Raw genomic sequence first — 23,975 nt, forward strand, 5'->3', positions numbered from 1 at the left:
ATAAATACTCTTGTCACTTTGCAAGTGGAAGCCAATTTTTTTTTTTTTTGCAAACATTTTTTTCACTATTTCGTACTCCCATAAATACTATGATAAATAATGTAAGTCCATCATATGGATATGATGTGTGGCTTTTGTGCTGCTATTCTTCTGAGAATTCCCTAACTTTGTTTCTCACTATGCAGGTATGGAAGCATAAAGTAAAATTTGTACAGATTAGTGTGCTAATCTTTTCTTAAAAAATACAAAAAAATTACCATTTTAAATATTGGGGTAAGATTACATTAAACACAGATTAGCATAGTACCTTAACTCTTACAAACTTCAGAAAGTATTTTGTTTGGTTAGTTGTACAAGTAAAGGTACAAATTCTAATGTAAAATAGGACAAATCTTGCACTTATGATATACATCTGACTAATGTATGTTGCACTGTGTGTGTGTGTGTGTGTGTTTGGCCAAAATTAGGCCTTCTGTGTAGTAAAGGTGTAAGTATTTATTATTTAGACTTTAACATCAAGAGTACCTCCTCTACTGAGTACGTATTCTAAGAAACCCAATAATACTTCAAAACTTCAGTGTCCTTCCTTGAGGCACTGGGATCTCTATTTATGCCAGTTAGCCAGCATGATCACTGACTCCATATTAAAAATAGGAATGACTAATTATTTATATTTACATTCTTACAGAAGGGAACAGCAGCCTATTTGCTCCTACTTGGAAAAGGTCATATCCAAAAATATGGAACTGATGGAGAAAAAACTAATGGACTATATTGATCAAAGTATGCAGAAACTTCAGGAACATATAGATACTAAAGTTGTTCTGTTAATGGACATGGTTCAAAACTCCAAAACGAACAAAATGTCACAAGAACACTATGACTCTGGAGAAGGACTCTCAAATGGCGAGAGATAGACAGTATTTGAAAGAGAGGACCCCAATATAAATACTTTCCAGGGGCAAGTATTTATTTTGATGTCTTTACAAAGCTTAATATTTATTAAACTAATTATAAACCCCCCAAGTTGTTTGTTACATTTGTTACTGTAATTCTGCCCAGTATTGTACACTAAATGTTAGTGTTATAAAACATCTGTAATAATGTCATTTTTCACAAGTATAAGAATTTTTTATGTATTTTTGTGGCTTATTTAATTAAAAAATATTTCTAAAAAGCCACTTGGAATACATTTTGTCAACCTCCACTTGAACTATGACATTCGTGCTATAAATAAAGTGAGTTGTAACTTTTCTATTTATTAGCTTAATTGTTTTGTTTTATTTGCAACCCATTACTAGAAGATTTAAAAAACAGAATTCAGTTTCTGTTTAGTTTTTAGTTTATTTTTTTTCTTCGGTTAAAGGATAACAAGAGGGCACCTTTTACTTCTAACGCACCAGTTCAGAATCATTATCTGATGCATCTTAAGCTGAACTGAAGCACAGTACGGAAAGTGAATTGACTATTATCGATGGGCTAAATGACAGACCTTCTCTATTGATGCTCATTTCAAAACAAGCACACAACTGCTTGGATGGATTTAATGTAGAGTATTGGTCAGAACCTCAGTAGTAGCAGAAACTGCCCTAAAGAAGCATGTAAGGGGGTCCCCTCTTATATAGGGAGTCTGATGGGACAGGATCTGCTGCATTATGGCAATCCGGAACCAGAGGAATGACCCTACAGTATTATGGTTGCTCCAGGATCAGGAAGGTAGAAAGGTGGCTTAGAATCCTCCTTCACCCAATGTTTACTGCATTGGCAGAGACTACAGATGTTCTACACTCATCTGGCTTCACAGAGATAAAGGCAATATCTTCCTTTTTGAGAAGCAGACAGCCCTCCTTTCTGTGAAGAAATAGAGATATGTATTTTTTTAATTATGGGCATTTTTACTTATAGAATAGAATTCGACTCATGAACTATGAGAAGCTATATTTCAAAAGGACAGAGATAGCTACACATCTGAAGTTTCTGCTTATACTTTATATTAAATTTTAGTCTAACTTGTTAATCTTCATTCCCATCCATCTGAGAGCAAGTAGAACAGAATTGATTTCCAAATAGCTTAATGTAATGTATTCTATTCAAATATCTAAAATGTTTGAAACCAAAATGTACAAATTTTAAAATAAATACAAAAAAAAAATTAAGTGTCGGCGTGGGCAGTGGCTATTAAGTAGCTGCCCCCATTGACTGTTCTGTATCCAGCCTATCCTACATTCTCTTCTCCCCACCACCTCTTTTTCCTCCTCCTACCCTGCTCCCTCATGCAAAGAAAAACTGATGAGCCGTGCAGTATGCCTTTAAGGTTATCACATCCAGGTACTGTAGAGATCAGTTCCAGAGTTGAGGTTGCTTCACTGAGAAGACCCTGCCAGCAGCCCCTCTTCCTACTTAAACCAGGGAATCACCAGCTCAAGTGCCTGAGGCTACTGCAGTTTCTAGAGCAGGGATCAGCAGCCTTTGGCCCATGGCCCATCAGGGAAATCCACTGGTGGGCCAGGACAGTTTGTTTACATGTAGCATCAGCAGGTTTGGTGGATGGCAGCTCCCACTGGCTGCGGTTTGCTGTTCCAGGCCAATGTGGGCTGTAGGAAGTGGCGGCCAGCACAGCCCTGGGCCCATGCCGGCAAACCATAAACAAACCGTCCCAGTCCGTCAGCCGATTTCTCTGACTGGCTGCGTGCCACAGTTTGCCAATCCCTGTCCTAGAGTATCACAAGGACAGAGAAAGACTTTGTGGCAGAAAGGACCCAAATGATTTTAGGCTATGTAGGTCAGATCTAAGTACACCAGACCCTTGCTAGAACGCGGGATTTGGGATCCATGCATGGTACCGTGTTAAAATGAATTTCAATTAAAGTAATTAAATTTGGGATCCATGGCTGCAACCGTGTTATATGTGAATTTGGGCTATATAGATGCGCGTTCTAGTGTACTTCACTATATGTAGAAGGCGGCAGATGCAAAGCACAGGTTTAATAATTTTTTTTGTGAAACCTCTTTAAGTGAGCAGCTGTATTCAATTAAATTTGAATTTCTAAGTGCTCTTAATAGACAGCCCCATGCACAATTTATTTAAATATTACGATTGAAATATTCTTTCAAGCCAACAGCATTGCATTGTTTCAGGACAGCAAGTTTTATTTACTTCCTTTAAAATAAGTAACAGATCTGAACAAATCTCTTACATTAGAGGCAGTCTTAGAACTATGTTCTCCATAAAGTGATATGCTATATAATGTCTCTCTCTCTTTAAGCAATTTTAATGTGTCCATCTCCATAATTTTCAAGCATCATAATGCATTTATTCTATCTTTAATAAGTATAAACACAGATGCTTCTATTTTCATCTTTTCAAGTATGAAGCTCAAGACAAAAAGTTGCAAGAAAAAGCTTTATTGCATCACATGGTATTGCACATAATTTGAAGGTGAGATCATTTTTGCATGTTAAACATGGTGACTAAATATAATCTATTCAGATTTAAATCAAATACAGAGTTGTAAATACCATTCTCATTCCAAAGAAAATAACTATTTTGATTAATTAGAATATAGTTAAATTAGAAACTTGACCATTAAGAGGCTCTCCAAACTTATGTAAATCATCATAATTTTAGTCAGTCTCCCTTCTCGTATAACCATTTTGCTATTTAGGCAGTTCTACAATTGACTATCAAGATACTGTGTTTATACAGAATATTTCTCCTTTATAATCAGGCTTTTCCTGTCTGATGCACTAAGTCTTTCGAAAGAAGACAATTCTGTATGCTTAGCTTCAAAATCACCTCTATAGTACAGAATGGTGAGACTATAAATACTGGATTCTAACATCATGGAAGTTACTAGAGCAGAAAAAGGATAAAGCAGCTGGTTATAACAGAGAGAATTTATATTTATATTTAAAAATAGCTGTCTTTCTAATCTAATGATTCTATTATCCAAGGGTCGGTCCTGGGGCCGGTTTTGTTCAATATCTTCATAAATGATCTGGAGGATGGTGTGGATTGCACTCTCAGCAAATTTGCAGATGATACTAAACTGGGAGGAGTGGTAGATACGCTGGAGGGGAGGGATAGGATACAGAAGGACCTAGACAAATTGGAGGATTGGGCCAAAAGAAATCTGATGAGGTTCAATAAGGATAAGTGCAGGGTCCTGCACTTAGGATGGAAGAATCCAATGCACCGCTACAGACTAGGGACCGAATGGGTAGGCAGCAGTTCTGCGGAAAAGGACGTAGGGGTGACAGTGGACGAGAAGCTGGATATGAGTCAGCAGTGTGCCCTTGTTGCCAAGAAGGCCAATGGCATTTTGGGATGTATAAGTAGGGGCATAGCGAGCAGATCGAGGGACGTGATCGTTCCCCTCTATTCGACATTGGTGAGGCCTCATCTGGAGTACTGTGTCCAGTTTTGGGCCCCACACTACAAGAAGGATGTGGATAAATTGGAGAGAGTCCAGCGAAGGGCAACAAAAATGATTAGGGGTCTAGAACACATGACTTATGAGGAGAGGCTAAGGGAGCTGGGATTGTTTAGCCTGCAGAAGAGAAGAATGAGGGGGGATTTGATAGCTGCTTTCAACTACCTGAAAGGGGGTTCAAAAGAGGATGGCTCTAGACTGTTCTCAATGGTAGCAGATGACAGAACGAGGAGTAATGGTCTCAAGTTGCAGTGGGGGAGGTTTAGATTGGATATTAGGAAAAACTTTTTCATTAAGAGGGTGGTGAAACACTGGAATGCGTTACCTAGGGAGGTGGTAGAATCTCCTTCCTTAGAAGTTTTTAAGGTCAGGCTTGACAAAGCCCTGGCTGGGATGATTTAACTGGGAATTGGTCCTGCTTCGAGTAGGGGGTTGGACTAGATGACCTTCAGGGGTCCCTTCCAACCCTGATATTCTATGATTCTATGATTAATCAGCAGCAACAAGGGAAACTGACTACAGAAACCTATCATAATACATTTGTGGCATTATTTTCCTCCAACTTAAGTTATTTATTTATTTAAATTTAGATGCTTGAATCATATTGCACGTTGGTGCCATATATAGATGCCTTGTGGTCCTCTGCGTCTGATCACATTCGGTATGTATCTCTGCTCACTTTGGTTTTCAAAATAAGTCCAGCAGGGACCAAAATGATTACTATTGAGAGCAAAGTGATAATAGACTGGTCCTGTACCTCAACCCTTTCCCCAACTGCATTGTGAATGAGTGTGAGCTGAGATAAATATATAGTTATATAATTGTTCTTAAACTATAAACACTCATGCTATTCAGTGGTAGTATGATGTAAGAAAAGGGGGGCGGAATTTGAATAGCCACAAGAAGATTCTGTTGTCACTAAGTCTAGATCAGAAAATCAATCTGGTTCACCTATATTTTTATAACCAAAATTATTTATTGAAGAGAATTATAGGCTTTTATTTGTCTAGGAAGTAAACGTAACAGATTTGAAATTAGGGAATGGTAAAGACAGATAAGGAACATATTCAGATGTATATTAGGATGTATATTAATTATATTATAATATATTATAATATAATTATATTATATTTATTATATTAGGATGTATATTAGGATGTTTATTAGGAATTTGCTACACTGGTAAAAATGCTTCTAGAGCTCATCAGCAGGAAATCATGCAATGAATCAATCCTTTTGACGGTAAAAGCGATTGAAATAACATCATGTTAAATTGATAATACACCCATCTGAGTTAGTGGGATTCTTTCACTTCAGCTTAGTGGCCCAACAACGGTCACATTTTCCTGGCCAGAACTTGTCTCTCTCTTGTTCCTAGTTACACAGCCCTGATAGCATCGGGAAGAATAATCGTACACCTTGCACACCACCACTTTGCACTGGAGGTAAACTGTAGAGTATCCATTAAAAAACTGAAAGGCTTTAAATTGGAACTGAACAATTTTTTTGTTTGATGAAGTGTAAGTAGTGTAGGTATCATCTTTTACACACCTGAGAAAAGGAAAAAATACATAAAATTAGTCTGTTCTCACAGCATAATAAAATATGGAGATTGTATTATGCCATGTGACTTTGTGCTACATAAAAATAAACACTTTTGTTGCATCATAAGTTGACTTGACTGGAACTTTCCTTCATGCATTTGAAACAACAAGGTTAATAAACATTTGCAATATGAAATTCCTAATACACAGAGATGGAGTGTAAATAATGAAATAAATGCAAAAACATTTTGAAAACACGCAATGGAATTTTAAAAGAATACTTTCGGAAAGCATCTTTCAAAAATATGGATAAAGAGCCTTGCTATCTTTCTAATGTTGTTTTTTATTTCCCATTTGGATTTTCTAAAAATAAAAAACAAAAGAAGAGAAACCCAAACCTTTGTTTCACAATTCCTGCAATTTATTTTACTGAGATGGGATATTTCTATAGAGATTTTAAACTAGTTTCTCTTTCCAAATCCTTCCATATGCAGAATACATCCATGGGATTATATGTAATCCACACTATGAAAAGTGTGATTCTTTGTTCCTTTTAATGGCTGGTTTATACAAAAGGCTACTGCAGCTAGCTAATATATACACATTCCTTTACCTCAAAATGGTAGAGGCTTTTAGGTCGGTGAGGCCGAGGTTCAAACCCTGCTGCTGTCCCCTATGAGGTCAGTTACATTTAAAAAAATCATTTTAAATTGTGAGTTCAATATTTTCCTTACCCTCTCTTGATTAAATCGTATTTCACAGTTGTAAAGTCATAGGAATCAGGAGATGCTACACATGTGTCTATAAACAACATCAAATTTGGATCAGGGCTGTAGAGAGTGGCTTGAATGTATAAGTCCTGGTTTAGGCCAACAAAGTTTGGGAAATCATTCACGGGGCTTGAAAAAGATGGTGATTCATAAAAGGAAAGTTTCACATTGAATCATCCATACTGAGTTTCATCAGTTTCTAAAGAGTCAGACTCGTTAACTATGTGCATGATGTCTGCTATCGTGCTCTGGTCCATTCTGCAGGTGAAATGTAACTGAGGACTCTTTGCCCTGGTGATGAAATTACCAGAAGTGGATGCTCTGACTGTGTTGGAATAGTTGATAGTCCCATTACTTACCTGTTAAAACATTAAATAAAATACACAGTACAGTGCTTCAAAGGTCTTGTTGAAATATTACAACCTAGATAGCTGTAATGCACTACAAGTTATCCAAAAGTCAGATGAGCCAGCAGTGAATTGTTTGAGTACAGGTGAAAAAGTGGTTTCAGCTTGAATATTTTTAGATGGCCTTTTATGCTAGATCAGCAGTTCTCAAACTGTGGGTCGGGACCCCAAAGTGGGTCATGACCCCATTTTAATTGGGTATCCAGGGTTGGTGTTAGACTTGCTGGGTGGTAGGGCTCAGGTTACAGGCCCTGCTGCCTGGGAGTGAAGCCCTTGGGCTTTGGCCGCCCCCAGCCCAGGGCAGTGAGGCTTGGGCTCCCCCACAAGATGGTGGGGTTCAGGTGAGCTCAGGCTTTGGTTCCCCCATGTTGGGGTCGTGTAGTAATTTTTGTTGTCAGAAGGGGGTCACGGTGCAATGAAGTTTGAGAACGCCTGTGCTAGATCATTGGTCTTGCATGGAATTAACAGAGGGAAAATTTAGTCTGAATATCAAGAAAAAATGTCTTGATGGTAAAATGTATTAGGGTATGCCTCTTGAGGCTTGTGAAGGAAGACCCATTATGTGGAATATTTAAACTAGACTGGGCAAAACACTGGAAAAAATACTGTAGGAGACAAGTGTGCCCAGGACGAGAGATGGACTGAATGATCTAATATGCATTTCTCATCTGTAACTTCTGTTGGTCTTGTTTCCTTTCTAGGTCAAAGAAGGGTGGGAGGTTTTAATCTGTTGGTGTGTTTTGGCCATAATTTAGTTTCCATTTTCTTCAACATTGTGTGAAGCCACTATTGTGTTGATTGGACATAAAAATGGAGGTGGGATGCCTAATGCAACAGATCTTACACGTACAGGACTCCAAATGATCTCAGTGGGAATCTTGCATGATTAATGTCTGCAGGTTTGAACCTGGTGTCAGCATAGGGAGATAGATAGGGAAGTAGCTATATGGGTCCTCAGTGGTGTGAGCTCACAGACAACCTAACAAAAGATAGGCCAGCCATGGTATCTATATGTATGTTGTAATCGGATCACAATTTTCTTGATGAACTGTGGCAGCCATTGTGCCTAGAAGTTTTATATGCCCTACTGTACTCTTCCAGCAGTTGTATGGTGCTGCACATAAGATGATACTCTGTGTACTGGACCTTTGGGATCTTTGGTGAACCTCATGATTTTCTTTGCTAGGTATTGCAGTGGGAGAAATCCAGCACAAGGCTAGGCACTTCTTTCTCTTTTAACTCAAGAAAACAGGATTTCCAAAGTCTCCAGGCCCAAGTGCATTATTGAACATGACACATACTGCTTCCACAGAACAAAGGAAAAGACATTGTCAAAAATATGCAACGTAGTTATAGTCATGTTGGTCCCAGAATATTAGAGAGACAAGGTGGGTGAAGTACTAGCTTTTATTGGACCAAGTTCAGTGAAGAGCTCTGTGTGGCTCAAAAGCTTTTCTCTCTCACCAACAGAAGTTGGTCCGATAAAAGATATTATCTCACCCACCTTCTCTCTTTAATTGTCCAAAATAAGCAGCCAGCACCCTACCCAATCCTTAAACCATCCAGAACCCAACAAATCCTAAAGCAAAAATGTGGGGAAAGGAAGTCTGAGTGTGCTTCCCTTAAAGTCAGTAGTTTAGCCACAAATTTCATCTGGATCAGGACTGGACCCTTGAATGTTTCCTTTGAGTTATGTTTACAATAAACTTATTTCTGTGTAGGTGTGTTAGTGGTGCTTCTATGCCTAATTTATAGAGGATATGTCTATCACAAAGCTGGCTAAGGAACTTTGGCTCTTTAGCTCCAGTTGTAGCTGCTCGTTTTTTCAGCTCCAGAGGTCCCCAGATCAATCCCCCAAGTGTTGGATCTCACAAAACTACATGGTGATATAAATATTACAGTGTTTTCTTCCCATTGAGAATCTTTTAGGAATCTTAAAACACTCTCCTTACAGTGTGTATGATAACACCCATTTTTTCATGTTCTGTATGTATATAAATCTCCTCACTGTATTTTCCACTGAATGCATCCAATGAAATGAGCTGTAGCTCACGAAAGCTTATGCTCAAATAAATTGGTTAGTCTCTAAGGTGCCACTAGTACTCCTTTTCTTTTTGCGACTACAGACTAACTCGGCTGCTACTCTGAAACTTAAAAGCACAGAGTTATTCTGACAACTTTTCATTAATAAGTAATTTTAACAAGTTATTTTGATATACAGTATTTTCAGATGTAAACTCTTACCTCACTTTTTGTACCACAGCCATCATAAGGTATATGGAATATAACATGGGATTTTGTAACCATAGGTCTACAAGCTGGGTCATTCAAGTGAACATTCCATGAAAAATAGCCTTTTGACCTGATATAGGCTCTTCTAATTACTGCATGCATGTAATCTGGCAGACATGTAAGTGCCACTAGATGAGAAATTTTGAATATCAGTAAACAATATTGAAGCATGTATAAAAATCCAGTAGTTATTAAAATGCTACTATATATTATGTTCACATCACTGGCAAGCAATTAGCCTCACAGAATGTTAACTAGCCTGGAAATAACAGCTGAGTGGAGAGAAAATGAATTTGCCCTTTCTTTATTGCTAAGATTGACACAACTGAAAGTTCACTTCCCCAGCCTATCTCCCTTATGGAATTAATACTGAGGTTACATAAATTAGTTTGATTCCACAGTTATTTATGCTGCCTAACAGGGAGAGCTCAGAGTTAGGCCACAGCAATAACCCAGTGATCTGCATTTTGTGATTCTTGGCTCAGACACCTGCTCCAGCGAGGTGCAGTGAACAGGGGTTCAATTAACTGGCCTACTAATGCGTATGAAGACCACTCTATAAATGCAGACTTAGCTTAATGATAAAATATACAAGTGCAGACTGGCTCCTTCTCTCCATGCACGCTGCCAGAACACAGTTCTACTAGAGCAACATGCTATTACCAAAATCTGTAGAGCTTGAGCCATTGCTTTAAACATGTTGTGACTCAGTTTAATGGGACAATCTGCATCCCTCTTTGGCTTCACCATTGTCTTCAGATGTCTATCACATTTCCTTCTCTGATGGATCTCAAAACTTTTTACTCTTTTCTCCTACTTTCCTCCCTTTCTTGATTGGTTCCTGGAGGGTTTGTGACCCCCTTTCCACTCCTTGTTCATCCTCCATGACAACGCTTCTCTGAAGTTCCCTAACAATGAAGATTCTTTTCTGTTGGAGTTCAGCATATCTGCCACCTTACTGTTGGTCTCTGACACTGCAACATTTAAAGTCTGCATTGTCTGGGGCTGTGTACCACAGTGAGTACTGGGACCACAGAATATTTGGAATTTTAAAACTGTATTACTGGGTCACACTGGAAAGTCACCCATCGCTCATGGGCTCCAACAGCCTCCAAGGCAGTGAGTGACCATCAGGAAAAGCCACGATGGTCCAAATATGCCTAACAGGTGCAATAGACACCAAATAAAATGGCCTAATCAGGCTTTCCCAACTAGTTTCTCTTATCCAAGCTTGCAGTACAGTAGTAAAAGAAGGATAAGAAAATATTACCAGGTGTCTTGGGTGCTTCAGTATTATCAGGAGGAGCTATGCAAGAAGATAACAAAAGGCAAAAATTAAGGATAGTTCATGAAGCTTCATGCATTATTTATTATTATGATTATAGCATAATCAATTAACATACAGAGTAAGCAATTAAATTAAAAAGGATTTTGAAAATATTAATAGAAAATGTTCTGATGAATAGAGCTGCCATTTACCATCAGTTTTCAAAGACTAATCTAATGAAAAAAAATCCCTGCTTGAAATTGAAAAGGGGAATTACTGTTATTTTAAATGGGAAGAAGATTAAGCTCTTTGTGTATATCTGCATGGACAGGTAGTTGCATGCTCAAATACTTATTTTGCAGCTGGAGAAGAGTTTCCATGTTCCATTAACTGTTTGCACACAAGTGCTCATATTTTGTAGTTACAACCAAGATGCCTTTTTAAAACGTGTGGCCCACTGGGCAAGGAGACCCCAGCACATTATCTAAGCATTTGGTGGGTTGTATAATCTGAATGGTGCACTGAACTTGGAAATACATATTAGTTCAAAAAATGAGCAAACACTGCAGTGATATACCTCTTAGGGAAACCTAACCCAGAGTCTGAGACAAAGCCCGCTGAAGTACCGGAACATATTACACTGGCATTTTCTTGATGGCCACAGTTATGTCTATGCACGACCAAAGATTCATCTCCCTTGCATTGCACATCATCCAGGAGGATACTTCCTGAGCCTTCACCATAATGGGCACTAACTGGGGCTGAAATAACCAGTCCACACCCAAGCTGCCTGCACACAATATCTGTGTCTTTTGTATCCCAGCCATCATCACAGATTGTTCTCCAGCTTTCATTGTAAGGGACTTCAATGTAACCTGAACACCTGCCCTCTTTGCTCACCAGTGGCAGCGACGTGGTTTGGAAAAGCAGGGAAATTAATTTTCAAAACTAGAGGAAACCATCACTATGTTTCTGATTTAGGCTTCTATCTTGTCATTGATCCACGCATAGTACATCCACCGAGGTCTCTGGCTCTCTTGGGGGCAGATACAGGGTATATGAGACTTTTATTATGCAATACTAAAAGAAAACATGACCAGTACCATAGTATGGAATACATTGAAGTTTAAAGATTTACAGTGAAATCCTGGCCCCATGGATGTCTGTGGCAAATCTTCCATTGACATCAGCAGGGTCAGAAACCCCTTGTTTCTAATATGTATCGTGTGGCACAGAAAATGGACAAAAGTTTGGGGGTGGAGTTTTTATTTTATTCCATCTGGCTCTAGGATGACATATGGCTCCAAATATGTAATGGTTTATTTTCTTCTCAGGTTGTTGTGATTAATATAGTTTGGCCAAAACACATATCACCTTCTCCAAAACTGTACTCAAGTTAAAGCTTAGCAGATTTCTTGGAATGTCAGACAAAAGCCTTTTTCCTTTAATATCCATTTTTGTCAGCTGGGACATTCAAACAGTAAGTCAGTGGAGCCAGCTTTGAGAACACTAGTAGTATTTAAAAGGAAATACATTGGAGCAAACAAATAACTACAATAAAATGAATTAATAAATACCCGTTGCTCCTGATGCCATGTAATGGTCAGAGACTGACAAAGATGAGAGAAAATGAAGGCACAGTTTAGTAATAGTCAAGGAATCTGTAAACTAGATACACTTTTCTTAGCTGAAGCAAGGAAGCACAGTGGGCTACAGTGCTAGTCCAAATAATGTCTTAGATTAATTAATTAATTACAATGGCTTAGGTGGTCTCATTATATTTATACAATATGATTGTGGTTCCCTAATAACATTTGGGGCCATAGTTATTCCCTGGTGATGGTAAACTGATCAGCAGTATGTGTGTCATGTTGCAAACTCCCCACAACACTGATCCACCAGGAGCCTGCTCAGGGGGACAGGACACCAACAGATCAACGGGGAGATGCACTAATTCTGAAGGTATCCACTCTCTGTGCCAATCACCCCTCCTCCCTCCACTCAAATGGGTATAAACTGAAAGGCCCATGTTGGTGGCAGTGAATCTGGCACTCAGTAGGCATAGCAGTTCACTGATAAACTGAATTTCTGTACCTATTTTTTTTAATTTAAGATAAAATGATTAAATTTGATAGGGAAGGTACCATGGATACCATACACAGGGACATACACAGGTGTGTTCACACCATTATTTGTAGTGGGACTAGAAAATGAGCTGACCCCAGAGTAATTTTCTGCTGAACAAACAGAAAAGAAAGCCAGATTAAAATATTTTATTTGCTTCTGCAGATATCTGCTATATCTATTGAATACAGGTATATATGTATTCAAGTGGAAATGAAAATTCAGCAAATCCACTGTGAATTTAAGGGCTACCCTTCAAATAGGCATGTAAACATGGATCACACGTTGAAAAAAACATTCTGTAAGGCAAGAATGACAAAAGACATACTAGTGGTACTCATCTGCTGTGTGGTAGGGAGTACAGCTGGCAATTCAAAAAGAAGATGACAACATGAAAGTAGCATGTTTATTAAAGAGACATTGAAATGAACTTTATGAGTTACTGGAGAAAGGAAAGACATAATCTAGAACATCATCCCTGAAAGAGAGATAGAGGGAAAATACATAACAAACTGCAAATTTAACTGAGACTCAGTTAGTGCTAACACCAAGGGTGTCCTAAAATAAGCAAGACATTTGAAAGGCAAAGTCTGGATATATCTATGTGAGTAAGGCATTCCAGAGTCTTCAGTGGTACTTGAACTTTTGCAGCACATCCGGAGTAGGGATTTGTACCAGTGCTGCTAAATGAACAGCTAAAAAGAAATCTCTCCAGTATAGATTAGGGTTGAGAGGAATTTGAAAAGGAGACAACACCAGAATAATTTCCCACTGTCAGATTAGTAAGGAAACCAGAGTAGAGCACTATGGATTTACTATGGAGTGTAGGCAAGTTTACGTAAACCACTGGAGATAGGAATCAAGTACACACACTGTGAAATTACAAGTCTGTCTTCAAATAGGCAAGGAAACAGAAATACTATTCTCTCACTTACTTGTGGTACTGGGCTCTTGTGTGATAGGTGGAGGAGTTAGTACTACAGAAAGAAAATGAAAGACAACATTAAATAGTTTATGCAACACACACACAAATGTTATCAGTTGCTGGACAAGATAAAGTACAATTATATGTGGGTTGAGCTATTACAATGAAACAGCTCATTGCTGTTGTGGGGAAACCAATGGGATGGGGAGCTGGAGGGAGGAAATTACCACCTTCCTCTTATACAGTTCAATTCACATTTTTCCATTAGGAGCAGGATTTGCCCATTCCTCCGTGCAGAAAAATTGAAGGCTTAGTTCCAAACCTTGCAGTTTGCATCCAGTCTTAGGGAAGCAGACATCACTGGAGCTCACAAATTTCTGTATGGATGTAGTGGGGTAGATCCCTGCCTCCCATCTGGAAAGAATTAAAGCTGTCTTCTGGGCACAATCACCCTCAATGCAACACACCTATAAGGCTTGTCAGGCCTCAAGATGGGTGGACCCTTAAAAAGGAGGATTCTTGCTCCGGCCAGCAGGACTGCAAGTCAGAGCTCCCTGTCCCCTGGAAGAAGGGACTCCTGATGGAAAAACTGCTTGAGAGCCTTGGCCTCCCAGGCCCCCTCAGAAAATAGAAGGACCTGGGAGTGAGACCGTTTGGTACAAAGCACAGCTTGCACTGGTGCAGCTCATCTAAACTAAGAATTTTCACTTGTAGTTGCTTACGGCAGTGACTTACCCCCTCCAGTATAGACAAGGGCTCAGAAGGATGGGAAAAGGAGCCAACTATGAAATAATTGTCTACTGTAAAAATAGTAAGGAAGTCAGAGAAGAGGAAAATGGCTTTACTTCTGCAGACAACTTCTCTTTCTGTGGGAATACAGGTAATTTCTGTAAAGCAGTGGAGACAGGAATCGAGGACAGCCTGTGCAATAATAGGCCACTCTTTAAATTGGAATACAAACTTACATGTAGTAATGGGCACTTGTGTTGTAGGGGAAGAAGCTGGTAAATAAAGAAAGAAAAGAAAAGCCAAAATTCAATACTTTACAAAAGAGATGTTTGAATAAACTTTGAGTTACTGGCAAAAGTAAAGTAAAATTACATCTGACGTGCTATTGCAGTAAGCTAGATCACTTGCTGCTGTGGGGAAAACAATGTGATGAGGATCTGGAAGGGGAAAAGTACCTCTTCATTTCTTGCCATTTAATTTCCCCTTGCAGAAGAACCAAAGGTTCAGCTGCAAACCCTGCAGAACAAATAGGATTTTATGGAAGCAGAGATTAGTGGAGCTCGCAGGGCTCTGTATGGACTATTTGGTAACATGGTACCCAGGGCACATTGGAGTCACGTTGCCATGAGTTTCCTTGCCTGTAGTTATCCCTGGGATCCCCTATAACAATGAGTTTCCTACTTGGAAAGTTTGAATTTAATGCTCCTAAAATACAATTCATGTTAAAAAAATAATAGAAATCGAGTACCTGAGCAGATGACACTGGTGTCCTCATGGTGGGCACATTTATGTGTGCCCCAACCCTGGTGTGAGCACTGCCACAGAGAGGATTCATTCCCTCTGCACTGCACATCATCCAGGAGAACACTTCCAGAGCCTTCACCAAACCGGGCATTCATGGCGTGGCCACACCCAAGCTGTCTGCATACAACCTCTGCATCGTTTGTGTCCCAGGCATCATCACAGACTGTTCCCCAGCTTCCACTGTAATGGACTTCAACACGACTGGAACACCCGTCCTGTCCATTCACCAGTCTCAGTGATGTATCTTGAAAAAGCACAGGAAACAATATTTTTAATGTTAACACAATTACCTTGTTTTCAATTTCATGCATTCCAGGGGATCCTTCAGTGTCCAGATGGGACTGATTCCCTCATGGGTGGGTGCAGCATTTTCTCCTCTGTACGGCCAGCCCCCTCTGCTGTCCAATGTGTGTGGATGCAGAGCCATGGTCCTAACTTTCCCTGTGCCACCCCTTTGGGGTGCCATGTACCCACTAAGTGCATTAAGTTGGCAGAGTGCATACTCACTACCATGGCTAGCATCGACTTACAGAGCGGTGCACTGTGGATAGCTATCCCACAGTTCCCACAGTCTCTGCTGCCCATTGGAATTCTGGGTTAAGCTCCCAATGCCTGATTGGGCAAAAACATTGTCACGGGTGTGTTTTGGGTACATGTCATCAGTCACCCCTCCTTCTGTGAAAGCAATGGCAGACAATCATTTCACGCCTTTTTTCCTGGATTACCCATGCAGACGCCATACCACAGAAGCATGGAGCCTGCTCAGCTCACCATCACCGCTGCTGTTGTGGGCAAGTCTACTGTGGGGGCTGCTGTGATCCAAGTAGCCAATGCAATCATTGACATTCTGTTATCAAGGGTAATGACTCTGGGAAATGTGTGGGCCTTTTTTCGATTTTAGATGCATCATATTCCTGTCCTTTGTTGCTGGTGAAGAAGTCTTGCAGCCATACATTCCAGTCCGGTCGGTGCTGTAACACCCCATAGCACTTCTGTGGTTGACACATGTAGCAGCTCCAGGGCTCTTGCTCTTTTGCCTTGGCCGAGGTACCTTGCCCTACCAGGACCTCCAAGCGTTCGACACAGAAGCACCTGCAGCAGCTGGCATTGCTATACAGCAGCAGCTCCTTGCCTTCGCAGCAGACAGTGCACTAGGACTGGTACCTGTCCTCATCGTACATGTAGAAAAGCTTCAGGAATCAATCTCTGCAAGTCTGACAAAGGCCCCCCTCAAACAGCGGGTGGAATGTGGCTGGGTTTTTTCTCCCACACAATAAACAACTGTCTTCAAGGCTCCTGTTGTTGTTTGTGACTTTGGAAACCATTTGCTCTCTGCTTTGGTCCTCTTCCACTGGCTCCTTGCTGTTGTTGCAGAAGTTAGTTTTTAGCCGCTTGGCCGGGGGTTCTGGGAATGTCTTCCCTGCCCGGCTCTTAGCAACCTCCAGGGCATGGTGTATGGCTCGTCAATAGGAGACCAGCTTATTAAACGTGGAGTGGTTGAAATGCTGCCTAAAAGCCATCAGACCCACCAGCTTGTCTGCTGAAACCTCGGAGAACTTCCCATCCCCAAACCATTGCACCCAGCTCATTCCGGAGATTGCCTGACATTTGGACGTGATGATTGCAGGCCACCAGGAGAAGCCCTTGATCTTCCCCCACATGAGCTTTCCCATCCTGGTATTCCACCACTTCCCCTGCAACTCTCCTTTCCTGCCCACCAGCGACGAGCTCGGGGGATCCGTTCTGGTCCTCCTGGGTGCTGCTGGAAGACATGGTACTGCTGCTCTGGGAGGACTCCTTGGAATCCTCCTCAGTGAGGTCGATCAGGGGCGCCTGGACAGACATGGCCATCCTCCTCTTAGCGCACAGAATGGGAGCCAGAGACTCCAGGTCATTCTCTTCTTTAAGTTTTGTCTCATGAAGATTCAGTCCCACCTGGAATATCATGAGAGCTAGAGGCTTCTGCCTTGGGCTGCTCTCCCAGCCAGCAGCACCATGCGGTCGCACCTACCCCAGCCTACCCCTTGCTCCCATGGCTCATGAAGCCTGGACAGTAGTAAGGAGCAGTTCAACTATAGGCTGAGCAAGTGCAGAATGGTTTCAGAGTAATAGCTATGTTAGTCTGTATTTGCAAAAAGAAAAGGAGTACTTGTGGCACCTTAGAGACTAACCAATTTATTTGAGCATAAGCTTTCGTGAGCTACAGCTCACTTCATCAGATGCAATGGTAGAATGTGCCTTTGGATATTTAAATGCTCGCTGGTGCAGTTTGCTGACTAGGTCAGACCTTAGCGCAACCAACATTCCCATTGTTGTTGCTGCTTGCTGTGTGCTCCATAATATCTGTGAGAGTAAGGGGGAAGATGTTGATGGTAGGGTGGGAGGCTGAGGCAAATCTCCTGTCATCCAATTTTGACCAACCAGACACCAGGGCGATCAGAAGAGCACAGCAAGGCACGCTGCACATCAGAGAGGCTTTGAAAACCAGTTTCATGACTGGCCAGGCTTCAGTGTGACAGTTGTGTGTGTTTCTCCTTGATGCAAACCCGCCCCCTTTGCTGATTTTAATTCCCTGTAAACCAACCACCCTCCCCCCTTAAAAATAAAGTAACTATTGTTTAGAAACCATGCATTATTTCTTTATTAATTAAAAAAAAAAGAGATAACGGACAAGGTAGCCTGGGTGGGGTGAGGGAGGAGGGAAGGACAAGGCCACATTGCTTATTGTAGCCACACTACAAATCAGACTGTTTGAATGACAGCCTTCTGTTGCTTGGGCCATCCTCTGGCGTGGAGTGCCTGGGTGCTTGGAGCCTCCCTCTGCCCCGCGTTCTTGGACATCTGGGTGAGGAGGCTATGGAGCATGGGGAGGAGGGTAGGCGGTTATACAGTGGATGCAGCTGGGGTCTGTGCTCTTATTGGCTTTCCTGCAGCTCCAACAGATGCTTCATAATGTCCGTTTGCTCCCCCAACAGACTCTTCATCATGTTCATTTGCTCCCCCATTAGCCTCAGCATCGCGTCCTGCCTCCACTCTTCGCGCTCACTTAATTCTTTCCTGGCCTCTGCCACTGGATGCCTCCATGCATTAAGCTGTGCCCTATCAGTGCGGGAGGACTGCATGAGCTCAGAAAACGTCATCGTAAGTGTTTTTTTTTTCGCCTTCTAATCTGCGATAACCTCAGGGACTGAGATGATAGGGGGAGTGTAGAAACATTCTACGCTCTATGATTCTGTGGGGACTGCATGTTCACCTGTGCTGCTGAATTCGCCACGCTGACCAAAGAGGAAATGAAATTCAAAAGTTCCCGGGGCTTTTCCTGTGTAGCTGGCTAGTGCATCAGAGTTCAAAGTGCTGTCCAGAGCGGTCACAATGGTGCACTCTGGGATAGATCCCAGAGGCCAGTATCATCGATTTGTGTCTGCACTACCCCAAATTCAACCCAGTAAGGTCGATTTTAGCGCTGCTCCCCTCGTCGGGGAGGAGTACAGAAGTCAATTTTAAGAGCCCTTTAGGTCGACAGAACGGGGTTGGTTGTGTGGACGCAGTCATTTTTAAATCAACCTAATGCGGCTAACTTCGACCAAACCCCATAGTGTAGACCAGGGCTGAGACACAGTTCGTGCTAACACCAAGGCTATCCTAAGGTATGTCAGACATTTGAAAAGCAAAGTCTGGATATATCTATGTGAGTGTAAGCAGTGTCAGGCTGAGCTCCACCCTGACATCTGGTGGTGAGGTGTGGAAAGTTGTGGAAAAGAACTTCAGGGGCCGATCTCATTTGCATAGACACACCCACCCCGCCTAGAATGAGGCCATAGCTGCACAAATGGTCATTTTGGCTGCTGTGGGATCCCCAGTGTCTCTGTTATTGGGGCAGGAAGAATAAATTATTATTACCCTGATTATGGAACTGTGCTTGGAACTGTACTTGGCCTTTTGTTATGATGGAGGGACTCTCCATCACCTAAGTAGCACTCGCTAGGCAAGGGTCATGGGTTCCAAAACTGTGAATTGAGACAGGTTGGGGATAAGTATTAATGCTTGATGGTATGGGTCCCTTGGTGAGGGTCTTACATGCTAACTGCACTTCCTTCTCTCTTCACTGAACTAATTTTGATTCTATTAGGAGTCTAGTATTGTATAGTATTGTAGTGTAGTATTGTATCTTCACTAGACCCGCTAAATCGATCACCCATGCATCAATCATCACTCATGGATCCCCCGGTAAGCATAGACAAGCCCTCAGAGCTCAGTGTAGACTCAGGCTTGTGGGGCTCGTGCCAGAGCACTAAAAATACCTGTGCAGACATTCGGGCTCAAGCTGGAGCTTCAACTGTGAAGCCGAGGGTACTGAAAATTGGAATTATTCTTCCAAGTCACTTAGATACTTTTGAAACTTTTACCCAAGTCTATGAAGTTCATTATGAAATTATAGGCTACTCTTTAAACTAACATTTAAAATGGATCAGGTGTAAAAGTTTAGCAAGGCAAAGCTAAGGAAATACTTTCAAGTTGTAATGGGCTTCTCTGTGGTAAATGGAGGAGCTGGTAACACAAAAAGAGAACAGAAAAAAATGAATAGGTGATGGAAGAAGGGCAGGAGCCAGGGGGAAGATAAGAGTGGGCAGGGAGCCAGGCACGATAGACGCAGGAAAAGGGACGTGGACAGTAGTCGAGGGGATAAATATTGAAGGAACAGGGAGAGACTGGGGCAGGGAAAGGGGCAGAAGGGTCTGAAAGCACTACAGCAAGTTCCCCTCTAGAATGTGGAATGGAACCCATTATTCCTGAGCATTCTCAGCATTCTTCTGTTGTCTAGCAAATAGCTGTGAAACATGCTGACAAAGTGTGTGTCCTCATTTCCTCTAGTGGCAGTTCCACATAGAAGATTAAAGCCTAATAGTGCTACCACTTACTGCACTAGAGAAGTGATTAAAAGAAAAGTAAAAATTATCCATCTACATGGAAAGAATCATTTCTAAAATTTTGCATTTTTGGTTATGGCTGAGCTACTTTAGGAAGCATGAATGAATGGCATGTGGTCCTCCCTTTTTATTTAACTGTATAACGTATTTTTTAACATTATGTTCATGCTCTGATTGTTCCCTACCTTCATTAGGTGTAGTCAGTGATTCTGGGGTAGATATTGCTCCAGTGTTCTCTGGCATGAAAGTGGATGAAAAGGAGTGATCTCTTTCCAGTGTTGTGTAATCCACAGCTACTGTTAGAAAGATGAGGAAAGAAATTAAGAGAAAGAACTAGTCATGGCTCTGAGAACTGGGGGTATTGGTTAAAAGATTTAAATTTAATGTTTTGTGGAAAAATGAGTTAACGCAGTAGCCTTCCGCTTGTGCAGATGTGGGTCAAAATTGTATTGTAAAGTTAATAATAAAGTCCTATAGAATTGAAATTAGGGAGCTTTTGTCATTGACATTGTTGGTTCAGGACTGGGTTCTTAAGGAGCAAAGGTGGAAGTGAGTTAAAAGAAATTAATTAAAGCAAGTAAAAATTCTGCATGGAAGGAAGCACGGACAATCATACCTCCACCAGCAGAGAAACCCATGTAGGCAATACACAGCATGGCTAGCCATGTCAATATTCAACTTTGCCTAAGCATTTGTGATAGTGAGAGCAACAATAGTCAATGTTCTGTAAGTTTCAGAGACAAGTGGTCTCTGGCTCAAAAGTGGATGAAGAGGAGCTATCTGTTTCTGGTGTCGTGTAATCTGCAGCGGCTGTCAGAAAGTTGAGGAAAAGAGACAAGATGCCCATTTCCACATCCAGCGGAAAACTTCCCTTTCTGAATTGTGATGTCATAATGCCAAATTATTTCCTTTCTTCTACATATTAAAGCGGTCATGCCTGAGATCTCTATGTGGCACCATATGTACTTACCAAATGCCTGAAACAATTCGATAATCTGGTTTGTAGGGATATATTAATAAACTCTTTGAAGTATAATTCTTGCATGTAATTTTTGTGGGCAGTAATGTCCTAATTCTATGTCTTTTATTTTTCATGCAAATATTATTACTAATATCATTTCTTAAATTTTATATTTTTGGTCATGGCTGAGCCTGTTTAGAAAGCATGACTGAATGGCATCTGGTCCTACTTATTTATTTAACTGTATAACTTATTCCAGCCTTTTTCTTACATTATGTTCACACTCTGATTGTCCCTTACCTTCATTAGCTGTAGTCAGTGATTCTGGGGTAGATATTGCCCCAGTGCTCTCTGGTGCGGAGGTGGATGAAAAGGAGTTAACTGTTTCCAGTGTTGTGTAACCCACAGCAGCTGTCAGAAAGACGAGGAAAGAAATTAATAGATAGAACTAGCATCTAGTAATAGCACCTAGAATTGGAGTGTTGTTTAAAAGATTTAGATTTCATGTTTTGTGGGGAAAAAAACCTTTTGCTTGTGGAGATGTGGGTCAAAGTTATATTTCAATGTTAATTACAAATTATTATTTGATTTGCAATTGGGGGACTTTTGTCATTGACAGCATTAGTTCAGGACTGGATTTTTAAGGGGCAAACCTAGAAGTTAATATTGTAAGTTTATGCTCATCTTCTTTACCACCTATCATTTCAAAACACTGCAAACATTTTATTCTCTTTTCAAAAGGGCCCTGTAACTTAAACAACAGGTAGTGATGTGGCTCCATTAGAAAATGTAAAAGCATAAACAATAACTATCTGCATTTTATTTGGCTGAGTCTCTTACTGCTAGAGATATTGGGAAAACTCCCATTTATGTTTAATATTTCTGTCCTGCTCATGCATTGTCTCCTTGGTGGATGATTGTCTCATGTTTAATTTACCAAAAAATAATAAAAAAAAAATGCACCTTATACCGAGGTTAGAATGTTGTTTCTCACATTATATATATAGATCTTTTGAAGATCAGTTGTGTATCTTCCTTTGTTTAGTCCTCTGGTAATATCACTTGATTTAGTGAGTTCAAAGAGGAACATTCAAAATTTAGGTAGGGAGTGATAGAAAAGAGATAGAATGAGAAGACACTTGGCTCCATTTCTGGAGGACTGGTGACACAGTAGTCATTTGGGAAGTGGCAGAAACCCAAAAGACTGCAGAAGTTAAGAAAGAAGGCTGCAAAAAAAAAAAAAAAAATCTAGCAGAAAGACATTTCTAGATATTTTAAAGTACATACCAGAAATTATTTAAATGTTTTGCCAGATTGTCCTGGGGTTCTGTAGCCAGTATGTATTAATGCGGAACAATAAAAAAATAAAGAATTCTATAAACAGTCACTAATTAAAAAGCAATTAAAGAAAAGTAAAAATTATACTTGGAGAGAATAATTTCTAAAATTTTGCATTTTTGGTCACAGCTGAGCTACTTTAGAAAGCTTGACTGAATGGCATCTGGTCCTGCCTATTTATTTAACAGTATAACTTATTCTAGCATTTTTCTTAGATTATGTTCACACTCGAATTTCCCTTACCTTCATTAGCTGTAGTCAGTGGTTGTGGGGTAGATATTGCCCCAGTGGTCTCTGGCGTGAAAGTGGATGAAGAGGAGCTATCTGTTTCTGGTGTCGTGTAATCTGCAGCGGCTGTCAGAAAGTTGAGGAAAAGAATGAATAGAGTGGGGTGTTGGTTAAAAGATTTAGATTTCATGTTTCTATTCTGAGTAGAGTTTACTCTGTTTTTGTTTTCCCCCAAGGCTTCACTCTTCACTAAGTTATATTAATTCCACTACCAGTTCTCCACCTATAACTAAGAACCCCTTGTAACAGGGTGGTGCTCTTGCTCTGTGGACCGGCACACTTAATATGTGTTTGTCCTAAAATAGTAGGAGGTGCTGAGTGAGCCCTGCTATCTCACTGTTGCATGTGTAGCTGGTTAAACTCCATCTTGGATATGAGGGTGGGAGATCTAGAATGAGAGGGAGTGTCTCGTGTTCAAAATGAAATGTAATGAAATATTTCAGTGAATAACTTCTGAAAATAAATGTTGATCACTAGGTTTTTCAGAAATAGTTTTGTTGTGAGGATTCAAAATCCATTAGTTTTGATACATCGGACCCAAGGAATCTTTCTTCTTTCATTGATTTGAATTATAGTATTCTAGAGTATGTAGGTTTAGAGACTTCTTTTACTTCCTTGTTCTTCTCACTAAAGGAGGACAAACTAAGGTTGCATCTGAAAACATCTGAAGCCCGTAGCTCGATAAAAATATGGAACTACTTTATGTGCGGTCTAATTTGTGTACTCCCTTCTGTACCAGGAAAAATGACCACACTTACACATCACATCCAGCCAGAAGTCCACAAGGAGGACAACTGTAATCAAAACAACACAGTATGCACATACAATTTTGGTAACAGGATGCCAAATTAGGTGCAAAATTACTTGCACACTTTTAAAAAAGGCCCTGGATGATTTGAAATACCAGGCAAATGTAGGCGAGTGATTCCTTTTTCCTGGAGAATTGATGCCTGAAGTGATTTGCAAGCTGGTATGAATAGACTCCTCAAAATATAACTGTTGCATGTAATTTGTGTGGGCAGTAATGTTCTATTTCAATAATCTTATAAATAATATTATTTCTTAAATTTTGCATTATTGGTCACGGTTGAGCCTCTTTAAAAGCATGACTTCATTGATTGTAGGTGGATATTGTGATATTATTAAGATTGCAAGGCTGATTTTT

The 23,975-nt window shown here is 40.5% G+C and overlaps 1 protein-coding gene and 1 pseudogene across 8 annotated transcripts in view; one reads left to right on the forward strand and one right to left on the reverse strand.

The window, feature by feature from the left end:
• Positions 1-22,648, forward strand: part of C7H10orf88 (chromosome 7 C10orf88 homolog) — a 34,709-nt gene extending 12,061 nt beyond the window's left edge. For 2 of the 8 annotated variants that reach the window (XM_073354151.2, XM_073354154.2), the window contains exons 6-7: positions 18,271-18,436; positions 20,955-22,648. In XM_073354151.2, coding sequence (XP_073210252.1) covers positions 18,271-18,436; positions 20,955-21,023 — 235 coding nt within the window. In that variant the 3' untranslated portion in view covers positions 21,024-22,648. Of the gene's footprint in view, positions 1-688; positions 3,322-3,368; positions 3,440-5,023; positions 5,095-5,811; positions 6,411-18,270; positions 18,437-20,954 lie in introns of those variants that run through there. The other 6 variants (XR_012160058.2, XM_073354153.2, XM_073354156.2 and 3 more) reach the window with 6 other exon arrangements.
• Positions 16,132-17,302, reverse strand: LOC140915151 (DNA (cytosine-5)-methyltransferase 3B pseudogene; annotated as a pseudogene).
• Positions 22,649-23,975: the final 1,327 nt, after the last annotated feature.

Source organism: Lepidochelys kempii, chromosome 7 (genome assembly GCF_965140285.1).
Source record: "Lepidochelys kempii isolate rLepKem1 chromosome 7, rLepKem1.hap1, whole genome shotgun sequence".
In the NCBI taxonomy this organism is placed as follows: Eukaryota; Metazoa; Chordata; order Testudines; family Cheloniidae; genus Lepidochelys; species Lepidochelys kempii.